This window comes from Salarias fasciatus, chromosome 12, assembly GCF_902148845.1.
Source record: "Salarias fasciatus chromosome 12, fSalaFa1.1, whole genome shotgun sequence".
Taxonomy (NCBI): domain Eukaryota; kingdom Metazoa; phylum Chordata; class Actinopteri; order Blenniiformes; family Blenniidae; genus Salarias; species Salarias fasciatus.
This window is the reverse complement of record NC_043756.1, coordinates 3573785-3586372: the sequence shown is the minus strand read 5'-3', so window position 1 is coordinate 3586372 and position 12588 is coordinate 3573785. Positions and strand designations below refer to the sequence as shown.

General features: G+C 54.1%; 1 protein-coding gene across 3 annotated transcripts in view; it reads left to right on the top strand.

Moving 5' to 3' along the window:
* Positions 1 to 11331, top strand: part of kat6a (K(lysine) acetyltransferase 6A) — a 32398-nt gene extending 21067 nt beyond the window's left edge. For 2 of the 3 annotated variants that reach the window (XM_030103888.1, XM_030103885.1), the window contains exons 9-17: positions 1414 to 1529; positions 1682 to 1823; positions 2669 to 2830; positions 3235 to 3328; positions 3464 to 3695; positions 4324 to 4525; positions 4608 to 5330; positions 5419 to 5680; positions 5762 to 11331. In XM_030103888.1, coding sequence (XP_029959748.1) covers positions 1414 to 1529; positions 1682 to 1823; positions 2669 to 2830; positions 3235 to 3328; positions 3464 to 3695; positions 4324 to 4525; positions 4608 to 5330; positions 5419 to 5680; positions 5762 to 9132 — 5304 coding nt within the window. In that variant the 3' untranslated portion in view covers positions 9133 to 11331. The remainder of the gene's footprint in view (positions 1 to 1413; positions 1530 to 1681; positions 1824 to 2668; positions 2831 to 3234; positions 3329 to 3463; positions 3696 to 4323; positions 4526 to 4607; positions 5331 to 5418; positions 5681 to 5761) is intronic. The other variant, XM_030103887.1, reaches the window with a different exon arrangement.
* The last annotated feature ends 1257 nt before the right edge of the window (positions 11332 to 12588 follow it).

The following is a 12588-nucleotide window of genomic DNA, read 5'->3' as shown; positions in this document are numbered from 1 at the left end:
ATGTGCTGCTTGCAGTTGATGGAAAATCCTGTTCCGTGGAGGAAGGGCAGGGCCGCTTTGTGTAAACACACGCCGAGGGTTCAGCGTGGCTGAGTGTGTGAGCCCTCCGAGCGTCGGTTGTTATGTTTGATGGCACGAGCACGGAGCCGGGCGGCTCTAATGACGGTGATCTCACAGGTTAGCCCACAGTTACAGAGAGCAGACATAAATTAGCCACATTAGTCGCCTCTTTTAAAGGCATAAGTGCTGCAGTAAACTCACCAGAGAGTGGCTGGTGTTTGGCCAGAGCCGTGGGAGTCGCATTAAAAAAAACTATCCCCGATCCCTCAAATATCCACACCAGTGTTTTAAGTGTGTGATCTGTGCAGAGTAGTAGGACTTAATGAACTGTAAAAAAGGGTCAATGCGATTATCTTCGCTGAGAAGCGGCGGAGTGCGGGACATGATGGTCGTAAACCGCGGGCGGTGATGTGTTGAAGCCCCGGCGCCGTGCCGGGTCGCAGATCCACTTCACATCAGACCGACGTGAGCCACCTTCACCTGATCTTTCAGAGCCCAGCGCAAATGGGATTTGCTTTTGGTTGCCAGCCAGCTCCACTGTCGTGTGTGTTCTTTTGAATTTGAAGGGTGTGTTCACACTCGGAGCGTTGGGTTTGGTTAGAATTTCTTGTAGGTGTGGTTAGAGAAGTGTGAATGCTGCCATCTGTTACTTATTGAACCACTAACCCCAACCCTGAGACAAATAACAAATGACTGTTATTTTTGGCTTCATTACATGTAAAATGGTCACATTTTTTACATTACTGGCCATGATTTCCAGACAAAGACTCTGAAAGTGGCGCAGAGCAACAGGGCTCATAAAAATTATGTTAACAAAAAAGCAGCTGTTTATCGAGAGATAATTACTGATTGAGTAAAACTCAAGTCAGGGTAAGTTGCTCACTTAAGGTTTTAATTGGTTTCATAATTTCCACAACTCTAGATTCACTGTGCTGTTGGACAAAACAATCAAAAGTCTCACCCTTTATTTATTTCTATTGATGATTTCTCCTCAAGAATTAGCAGTTAAAAACTGAGTGTGTTTGTAGAGACCCTTCCTCGGCCCTCCTGATACGACTGTTGAGAGATTTTGAGGATCAAAATCCCGCAGCATTGAAGTTTTGCTCACATCTTTCTGCTCCACACTTTAAACCTGAAGCGTGAAGCGGCAGCAGTGGATGAGAGTGCCGTGTTTGCTTCCTGCATGGGAATCGGCTTTCTAGTGTAAACAGTACCTAAGGTCTTAGGAAAGTGTTCCCCAGTCTGTAATCTGCCAGCTTAGCTTATCTGGTAATTCCTTCCGGTAGTAAACTTTAACCCGACCTCACACGCCTCTCCCGTCCTCTTCTTCTCCTTTGCTGTTCTCGCTAACAGAAAGTCGGGGTGACCGGTCCTCCAGATCCTCAGATGCGCTGTCCGTCAGTCATCGAATTTGGGAAGTTTGAGATCCAGACGTGGTATTCGTCTCCGTACCCGCAGGAGTACAGCAGGTAAGCTTTCAGTCAGTCACTTTCTGAGTTTGGGATAGAATATACAGCAGAATGTTACAGATTATTTGCCAAAATATTGACAAATAATCAGTTGCTGCTTAAAGCAGCCTTGAAGTGTTTCTTGACGGTGTCTCCTGACTGTCCCTGTCCAGACTACCGAAGCTCTACCTGTGCGAGTTCTGCCTGCGCTACATGAAGAGTCGAAGCATCCTCTACCAGCACATGAAGAAGTGCAGCTGGTACCATCCTCCAGCCAACGAGATCTACAGGAAGGACGACGTCTCTGTGTTTGAGGTGAGACGGTGACGATCGAAGGAGCTCGCAACACACCGACGAGAAAAGACGAGAACCCCTAAAAGCAGAGTGCTGCTTCAGTCGCATCGATTTCCTGCTCCCAGCCCGCTCTCGGTCCTCTGGCATTATCTCCACACAAGTTTCCTGGACGGGTCTTATCAGCCCAACCGGACTTGATTGAAGGGCATTTTTGCGATGAGGCCAGAGAGCTAACGGCTACACTGCTGCCCCTCAGCACATGTAATTGATGCTTTTTCAGGACCTGACTTATAATTATTTAGTTTCAGTGTCTGCTCGACCTGATGCAACAACACCCCAACGCCTTAAACACTCTGGTTTCCTACGATGAGTTACTTTCCTCCATCCCAGCTAAAGCAGCGTTCCTCCTGTTTAAATCATCAAGCAAAGCCTCTGCTGTTATTAGTGAAACTCCTAATGACCGATTTAAAGTTGAGCTGTCCGTCTGGGCCCCGTAGCATCCAGGCCGATAAATCCGGCGGCTCGCTGGCTGCAGGCTGCGACCACTGCAGCGTCTGCTTCACTCGGCTCCGCAGTCCGTCCTCGCATCGCGCGGAGACGAGCGGAGAAAGCTGGCGCTCTGCCAGCCCCAGACTCTCTCCTTCATTGTTTCTCTCCTCCACCCTCGCTCGTCTATTCCTGCCTCCAGAGACACAGCAGAGTTCACAGCCTCACACTAACTTCTACTTCAGTCACCTTCACTCTGCAGCACTCCAGCAGAAGCTTTCAGATGGGATTTTTGGAAGCTGTAGTGTTTTGGGGGAGTTGGATGTTTAAGAAGCTTATCGAACGGGTTTTTTTTTGTTTGTTTGTTTTTTTTACGACAGGTTGACGGGAACGTGAGCACAATCTACTGTCAGAATCTGTGTCTGCTGGCCAAACTGTTCCTGGACCACAAGACGCTCTACTACGACGTGGAGCCCTTTCTTTTCTACGTGCTGACCCAGAACGACAGCAAGGGCTGCCACCTCGTCGGCTACTTCTCCAAGGTAGCGTGGGATTCACTCCGGTCTTGATGCATTTTTATGTTCATACATTTTAACAAATGCTCATGGAGCAGCTGTGTCGAGCGGAGAGGGGGGGGGAAAATTATTCAAATGAAAGTGAGAGTGAAGTACATTTACATCACTGCACACTGATCCATTCCCCAAAAAATGCTGGTGTTGTACCCCAGATAGACGGAGGGTTGCCTGGAGCCCCACTGTCCCTCAGTGGAGGCTGCAGTCGCAGGTGCTTCCATTAACACGCCACCTCGCTGCCAAAGCACGGCGGTTAGCGAGCGGCCGCTGCTGCTCGCCCACACAAACCCGCTCTGCAATGTGCAGCCGTGTTTTTTGTTTGGTTTTGTTTTTCCTCCCTCTAATGGTTCCATGTGTCTCTTCCTCCCCTCCAGGAGAAACACTGTCAACAGAAATACAACGTATCATGCATCATGATTCTTCCACAGTACCAGCGCCAGGGCTACGGACGCTTCCTCATCGACTTCAGTAAGAACACGAGCCGCGATCAAAGCGCAGATATGACACCGATAGCCGAGGAATTAATCTGCTGAATCTCTCGGCGGTTGATGGGCCGAATTGAAAAACGGATCACGTGCCACATCTGTCTCTCCTTCCCCGCAGGCTACTTGCTGTCCAAGCAGGAGGGGCAGCCGGGCTCTCCGGAGAAGCCTCTGTCAGACCTGGGCCGGCTCTCGTACATGGCGTACTGGCGCAGCGTCGTGCTGGAGTGTCTCCATAAGGTCCGGGACCAGCAGATCACCATACGGCAGCTGAGCAAAGACACGGGAATCTGCCCGCAGGACATAACCACCGCCCTGCACAGCCTGAACATGCTGGAGCAGCGAGGCGACAGGTCAGACACACACTCGACACACACTCGCAGATGATATCATTTACATCCGTGTCAAAATGCAGATTTGTATGTATTCAGGATAATATTCCATTTCTTCCTCTTCTGTAGCATACTGCTTCACAGTAAGAGACGGGAGTGAGAGCTGCTTGGCAAGCAATGCACAGCCAGGTCTTAAAGGCTCAAAAGAAACAGAACATGGCCAGCAGCCAGTTTACAGCCCGCATGCAAAGGAAGCCAGTCTTTGAAGTGTCTCAGGATCAATGCTCATATAGTCCCCATAATACAGGGATGAAGTGTGATGTATTTAAATCCCACGAGCCATCGGTATCTGTTAACTGCCATCTTACCTCTTTAATGAAGTGATTCCTTATTAATTCCTGCCACATTTTGTTTCGACACAGACGATTTATCGTCACTGCAAAACCCCGTCAACACTCGGTGAACAGTTTGATTCCTGATTTCTGTCCAAGCGGACAAAAAGTTTCACAGAATACAACTGCAGGTCCACAGCGGCGGCTCACTTAATGTTACAATCAGATTCACAGTAGCGGAAAAGTCCACACGTCTACAGGCAGGTGCAGGCATGAGAGTCCGTCACCGTAATGCTGTTCTGTTGTTTTCCTGTCAGGATGGTTCTGGTCCGGCGAGAGAAGCTGGTGTCCAGCCACATGGCCCGACTCAAAGCCCGCCCCCGGCAGCTAGAGGTCGACCCCGAGTGCCTCCGCTGGACGCCTGTCATTGTGACCAACACTGTGGTGTCCGACGCCGACGAGGATGACGACGACGACGACGATGAAGACGACGAACGAGACGAAGACGCTCGCAAGGAGGTAAATGTGTTGGATGTGTGGAGATAACACGCCGATCGGAAACTGTCTGAAGCTTTACGAAGTTACTGTTTTTTCTGCGTAGATCAAGCCGAGTCACAAAGTCCCACCGATGTCCTGGCACATGCGGCACGGGAAGACGAGAGAGGAAGAGGAGGATGAAGATGATGAGGAGGAAGAGGAAAGAAAGGGCTTCCTGGGGTTTCCCCTCAACCAGAGTACTCCTATTGCCCCTCCGGTCCGTCCACCTCCCGTCGTAGATCCGCAAAGACCGTCTCCACCCACAAACGGGGAGCGCAGGCCGAGGGGCCGCCCGCCCAAAAACTGGCACTGGGCTAAAGTAAAAGACGGCGCCCGGGTGGGGCGGCCCCCCAAGATCCGTCCGGCGGAGGACGACGACGACGACGACGACGACGAGGACAGAACGGAGGGGGGGAAAGCCTCAGGTTCCACCAGCAGCCCGCCCTCCCTTTTCTCCCCGGAGAGGCAGAGCGACTCGACAGCTTTTCACTCACTGGACATGGCCCGGCACCCCTCCATAACCCCCACCCGGCGAGGCCGGCCCCCCAGGAAAAAGAGAGGCCCGAAGCCCAGGCTGGCCGAGGGGCCCGGGGACGGCCTCGCGCAGATCCCCGTGATTTCCAGGCTGAACGAGCCCCCGCCCGTCAGGAAGAGCTGCTTCAGTGAAAGCAGCGAGGACGAGGAGGATGAAGAGGATGACGACGACGATGAAGACGACGACGACGACGAGAGGAGGGCGTGTTCCCCGCCCATACTCACCAAACCAGCCATGGGCCTCAAATGCAAGGTACTGTTGATGGAAAGGCTAAGATTAACGTCGGTGTGCGTTTGTCATTTTGGGCTAAATATGAAATCTCCGTCCTGTTTTCTCCCAGAAGCCCCTGCGGAAGCGTCGTTTTCGTCCGCGCAGCCACCCTCACAGCAGCGTGGTGACGGAGACGATATCGGAGACCACCGAGGTGCTGGACGAGCCCTTCGTGGACTCGGACTCGGAGAGGCCCATGCCCCGGCTGGAGGAGGAAACGCCCCTCGGCCACCCGCTCCGTCGCTACCCTCCAGCCAGATCCGCCCTGAGACTGTCCGACCCGGCGCCCAAGAGGGGCCGACACTCCAACCTCACCGATTCCGAGGAAGACGGTGAGCGGCAGGACTTTGCGATGATTCGTTGTGTGTCTGTGCGGCTTCCTCTGAGCCCGCTTGATGTTTGTCGTTCCACAGATTTGAGGCCGCTGCTGAAGCCCGTCGCCGCTCTGTCGGCCGCCGCCTCAGACTCGCTCTCGGCCACTCCAGAAGTCCCGGTCAAGAAAAAGAAGGGCTGGCCGAAAGGGAAGAGCCGTAAACCCCTGCACTGGAAGAAGCGTGGACCCGGGAGACCCCCGGGCTCAGGAGGAGACGGTCAGATCCCGGACGGGGATCCTCCACCCCCCAAAATCAAGATGAAGCCTGGGCGCAAGCCCCGGAGCTGGTACCTGCAGCGCGCCCAGGAGGAGGCGGAGCGGCAGGAGAAGGAGAGACAGCGGCTCCTGGAGGAGCAGCTGGACAAAGACCCTCAGCTGCTCCAGTCCGACGACCGCAGCAGTAAGCGGCTGTGTCGAACCAGCCTGGACAGAGACGGCAAACAGAAAGACTCTGACGAAGAGGACGACTATCTCCCCAAGCCCGTGGAGCAGAAGGTGCCCCGGCGGCGAGGCAGGCCGCCCAAGAACCGGCCCCTCCACCAGCCGCCGCAGCCCGCCCCCAAGCCGCCTCCCACCTCCGAGCCGGAAGAGGAGGAAGAGGACGAGGAGGACGAGGCCGAGAGGAACTGGGAGGAAGACAAACCCAGCCGCCCGCCGTCCCGCCCCCTGCTGTCCCCGTCTTCCTCCTCGTCCACGTCGGGGCCCCGGGCGCCGCCGTCCCGACCTCAGGACGCCGACATGGGCGACCGGGAAGAAGACGACGACGAAGACGAGAGGGAGGAAGAGGACTTCGGCAGCATGGGCGGCGGCGGCGGAGGCGTCAGCAGGCGGACGGCGGCCGCGCCGGGTTCAGGAAGCCGGCGGAGCGAAGACCACGACGCCGACGACGAGGGCGACGGACACCTGGAGGACAAGAACAGCAGCAGCAAGAAGAGGAAGAGCCAGGAATCAGAAGAGGAAGACGATGATGAAGACGAGGAGGAGGAGGAGGAGCCCGCCTCGCGTGCGAACTCCCCTCCGGTGAAGGAGGAACCCCAAGGCGGAGAGGCTTTTTTAGACATGGAGAACAGCGTGGCCCGGGAGTGCGTCGGCAAGCAGGAGGAGGAAGAGGAGGAGGAGGAGGAGGCGGCTGAGGAGGAGGCGGCGGCGGCGCAGGAGCCGAAGTGCCGGCCCTCTTCGGCCGACCCCCAGCAGGAGGAGCGGCGGCGGAGGGAGCAGGAGGAGTCCGCCGCCGCCGCCGCCGCGGTGGAGACGGTGACGGCCATGTCTGTTCCCTCGGAGCCCATGGAGCTGCAGCCGCTGCACCCGGACGACAAGGACGTCACGCTGCTGATGGAGCCCGAGCACCCGCACGCCCACCCCCACCCCCACCAGCACCCGGACTTCAAGGAGGAGCACGGCCCCCACCACCCGCACCACCACTCCAACGAGCTGGACCTGGAGACCATGCAGGCCGTGCAGTCCCTGACGCAGGGGGAGGCCCAGGACGAGGAGGCGGAGCCTCAGCAGCACCACGGGGCGTACCAGGACTGCGAGGAGACGCTGGCCGCCTGCCGGACGCTGCAGAGCTACAGCCACGCCGGCGAGGCCGAGGAGGAGGCGGCGGCGCTCACCTTGGTGGAGGAGTGCGGGGCGTCGCAGCACAGCAGCCCCCTGCCCAACCCCCCGGTGCCCCCCCTGCCCGGCCAGTCGGTGCGCTCGGTCAACAGCCCCGGGCTGCCGTCGGGCATCGTGGACGCGGCGGCGGCGGGGCAGAGGGGCGGGACCCCCGGCCCGACGGGGACCGGCGGCGGCGCGGGGGGCAGATACACCCAGATCACTCCGGAGCACCCCAGCTCGCTGTCCGCCCCCTCGCAGCAGAACATGGAGACGTCGCCGATGATGGACGTGCCGTCGGTGTCGGACCACTCGCAGCAGGTGGTGGACAGCGGCTTCAGTGACCTGGGCAGCATCGAGAGCACCACGGAGAACTACGACAACCCCAGCAGCTACGACTCCACCATGGGCGGCGGGGGCAACGGCGGGGGCACCGGGGGCAACGGCGGGGGGATGTCGGCCGCCGTGGTCACCGGGGCGACCACGGCCTCGTCGTCCTCGGCGTCCTCGTCTTCCAGCTCCGTCACGCCTTCGTCGTCCTCCCAGTCCAACAGCTGCTCCTTCGCCCCCGCCCCCGCCCCCAGCCTCACGTCGTCCTCGGGGAACGCCGGCTCGCAGCTCGCCATGGGCAGCTGCAGCCTCATCCAGCAGACCGGCCCGGGCCCCAACACCGGCCCCGGCGCCGCCAACGTAGGCGGCGCCGTGCCTCAGCCCCCGCCGCCCCCGCCTCCGTCCAACACCCCCAGCTGTGGCATCAAGTCTCCTCAGAGCTGCGGCGTGATCGAGCGGCCCCCCAGCACCAACCAGCAGCAGCAGCAGCCGCAGAAGAAGGTCCCTCAGCAGCCGCCGCCGCAGCAGCAGCAGCAGCAAGCCCCCAACCCGCAGCCTCCGCCCTCGGCGCCGCCGCCGCCCCCGCAGCAGGCCCTGTCCCAGTGCAGCATGGGAAACGGCTTCGCCTCCACGCCCATGATCATGGAGATCCCGGAGAGCGGCGGCGGCGGAGGCGGCCGCACGCTGTACGAGCGCATGGGGCAGGACTTCAGCACGGGGGGGTATCCGCAGCCGTCCGCCACCTTCAGCCTGGCCAAACTGCAGCAGCTCACCAACACCATCATGGACCCCCACGCCATGCCCTACTCCCACTCCGCCTCCGTCACCTCCTACGCCACCAGCGTGTCTCTGTCCAACCCCGGGCTGGCGCCGTCGCCCCACACGCCCCTCCCTCAGGGCCAGCCCACCATGACCCCGCCCCCCAACCTCAGCTCGGGCTCCATGAACCTGGGCTCGCTGCAGCTGCAGTGCAACATGCCGACGACCAACATCGGGCTGGGCCCGCCGCCGCACACGCAGCGGCTGCAGGGCCAGATGGCCACGGTGAAGGGCCACATCTCCATCCGCTCCAAAGCCACGCAGCAGCTGGCGCCGGCGCCGCACCAGCAGCAGCTGTACGGCCGCAGCTCGGGCGCCGTGGCCATGCAGGGCACGCCGCGCACCTTGGCCGTGCAGCGCGGCATGATGCCCAACCTCATGCCCACGCCGGCGCCGTACAACTCCATGAACATGACCCCCCTGAACGCCATGTCGGCCGGCTACCGCATGCCGCAGCCCATGATGAACAGCGGCTACCACAGCAACCCCGCCTACATGAACCAGCCGGGCCAGTACCCCATGCAGATGCAGATGGGCATGATGGGAGGGCAGGGTTACCCGCAGCAGCCTATGCAGCCCAATCACCACGGCAACATGATGTACACCGGCCCCTCCCACCACAGCTACGCCGGCGTCCCCAAACAGTCCCCTTACATGAGCAGATGAGCTCCCCAGAACTGTCGACGGTAGCGTGGGGCCAGAGCGGACGCTCGCTGTATTCTTACTGTCCATAACTCCTGCTCACCCGCTCCGGCGCCTCGGCGAGCGCCCGGGAGCGGCGCTGACTGGAGGCTGAGAGTCGTCGGGTTTCCTGTTTCTCTACATTGTCATTTTGTCCCTTTTTATTTGGGCCCGTCCCCCCCGCCCCCTCCCGGCCGGCTGGGTGCGAGAGCGTTGGGTTAGGTCTGGAGGTTTCTGGGGGCGCGTGCGTGGACCTGGCGGCCCGCGCGGCCCTCTTGACGGCGCAGGCCCAGGAGGGGGGGGGCGTCCGCCTCCGGCGGTGGACGAGGATGACGAGGAAAACACAGACGGTGCAGGAGCTCCGAAAGAACAGTGGTGAAGTGAATATATCCAACATGCACACAATCTTCTAACTGAAATAGGAAGCCTTACCTTGGAGAAAAAAAAACAAGACATTTCAGGCGGACTGCTGTTTTCGTTTTGTTAAAAGAATACTGTTGAACCTTATTTTTGTTGTTGTTGTTTTTGTTGACTGTTTTTTGAAATACTCGTGTGCAGTCCGACCTCATATATGCTTTGATCTTTATATGTGTGGCATTGGAGAAGCGGGGGTGGGCGCGGTGACGCACACCCCCCTGAAGTGTTTCCAGAGTCTCTGTCTTCCCACACGGACAGTGTTGAACCAAAAACACAGCAAAGACGCAACGGAGACGAACGTGTTACTGTCTATTATATATCCATAAACGAAACCAGTAGCATTATTTTCCAGTTTTCCGCCACTCTCAAAACGTTTCGATGTAAATATCTGGTACTTCCCAATATCCAGCACACACACACACACACACATACACACTTACACACACTCGCACGCACTCTGCCTAGCTGCCGCTGACGGCGGCTGGCTCAGGAAAGTCCAGCGTCCAGCTGTTTGAGTCCACACTCCACTGACAGGCTGCGCGGCGTCGGACCGGGCGGTGGGATCTCCATTCACCTGCTTTAAGGAGCCGTCGGCGAACCCAAGTGTTAGTGGCCCAAAGAGGTCGACCAGTCCGCTTTCCAACGGTGTATTTTTGTTAAAACTGTATTTTTTATTTAGTTTTTTTTTTTTGTTTTCCTGCAAAAAAAAAAAAAACAAACAAAAAAAGACAAAAAAATCAGCACTCCCATTGGCTGGAGAGCTGGCAGCAGACCGTCAGGCCCTTTTGTGAAAGGTTGTGCCTGAACGCCCGATCCAGTGCGCGGTCCGGCCCTGGGACGGAGGTCGGAGGTCGGAGAGGGGGGAAGCGCTTGACCTTGTACCAGTATTGAAAGTCAAAAGAGGAGTTTTCTCATTTCTCACAGACCCGACATGCATACTCCTCTCGGTGTGTATCGTCCGTTCTGTACTTCTTCTTTTCTGTTTCCTCCTTTCGTTTCTGAATTTTCTCAGACCGGGCAGCTTTCTTTTATGACACAAGCTGACTCTTTTTGACTTTAGAAACCTATTGTAGAGAAAATGTTTTTTCTATAATATAAAAGGAAATTCTGACATTGATATTGGTACTGTCATTTTTTTCACTTCTGTTTCAGGAAACAAACGGAAAAATAATAATAAAAAAAAAAAAAGACGACATATTTTTTAGCTGGCCTCTTGGGGTATGGATTACTAAGAAATTCAAAATTTAAAAAAATTACCACTCACTTTTAGTGAATTTAAGATGCCTTTAACCTCTCCATTCCATCTCATCTCTAGAGTTTTTCTATCTTTGTGTAGTATATTGATGCTATTTTAAACAAAAGGACTACAAATATCTAAAGGTCACTTCTTTTTGTTTTTCTTATTTCTTTTATTTTTTACCTTCTCGTGTGTGTATAGGATGACTTCCTTACATTTAAGAGGCATGTACAAACGAGCTCCGTATATTTCTGTCTGTTTATATTGCTTCCCTTTTTGTATCCTTTGTAATTGTACATGTTGCGTTGTATGCTAAGAGAGAGCGCGAAATAAAGGAGGGGTGACCGACCGACCGCCGGGCACACAGTGAAGGTTGATCCGCGCTCCGCCGCCTCAACTCTCCACTCGGTCCCTGTATGTATTTCCATTTATTCGTTTTTATTTTATATTTTTGTTTTCTTTCTTAGCAAGTACTTTCAAAGAACTCTGTACATTTTAACATAAAATGGAAATAAATTATGTTGAGCCATTCCCGTTTCCGTCGACTTTAACCTGATTCGTCACTTAAAGCTACTTTTATTTTGAAAATTGTTTTGCCCTTTTAACAGTAATCTGGGTAATCACAAACGTTTTAGAAAATTACATCACAGGAGTACAATATTTGCTGCTGTGGTTTTCCAAAGCATTTCATTTCCTTTAGGTTCTATTGTTGTTAAAAAGCCCAGAGGAAAGAAAAGTTTAATTATATCCAGAAATTTCCTCATTATCTAAATTTAAACAAATTGAAAATAATCTAATTCGGTGTAATTCCACGTTTGAGGAGATGCACGTTTACAGTTATTAGTGTTCGTATCTTTTCAGCTGCTCGTGTTGCCCTCCGGATGTTCTTTCTACAGCAACTGGGAATCGAACCAGGGTCCAACACACACAGGATGAAGACTCTCCCCACTGTTTCACCTGTTCATATGAGTGATTCACAAAAAGTTTCCCAATAATTGAATCTCACGTCGGTTGATTCAAATGCTGAATGTTTTAAATTGTGCTGATCTGAAGTTCAGCCGCAGGTTGACAACTTAAGCACAAAGTAGAAAAGAAACATTTTTTAGGGACCTCTCAAACATTTCTTAGTTTGGAAATGAGTCCCATAATTTGCAATTTAATATTTATTATGATTCAAGTGACTGCTCTAGACAAAAATCTATTAAATTTACACACTGAGTGAAAACCAACGTGCACAAAATTGTTCTACTGAGCAGCAATCAATAGTTTCCATGCACTGTGCAATCCCGTGCAGGGTTTTAATGTGAAAGGAAAGTGTGATCAGTCACAATTCACAGATTGACTGGCAGCCTAATTATTTCATTCCACGTTGATGAACTTAGAAGATCAAAAATCAAGAAAAATTGACTGAAAACAAGCGAAGCTCGACATATTGCTTCACTTCTCTGACGCTGCTTGTGGGAACTGAAGATATGGATAAATATTTAAAGGAATAAAATATTTGTAATTATATTTAAGTAAATAATGGAATAGAAAATGCATTTTTAATCAGAGGGAAATCTTTTAAAGCATTGTTCAACAAACTAGAACAAATTGAAAATAAAACAGGCTTATTATCAATAAGATAGGATAAAATTCAGTTAACAGTAGTTTTTCCAAATGTACATCTCACTATGTGAAGTAAATTGTATGAGTAAAATCACAGGCTATTTATCACTTTGGATACGCAGCAGATGCTGTCGATGAGTGCTGCTCTCTTCTGTTTGAAAAAGAGAAGAAAACTCTTG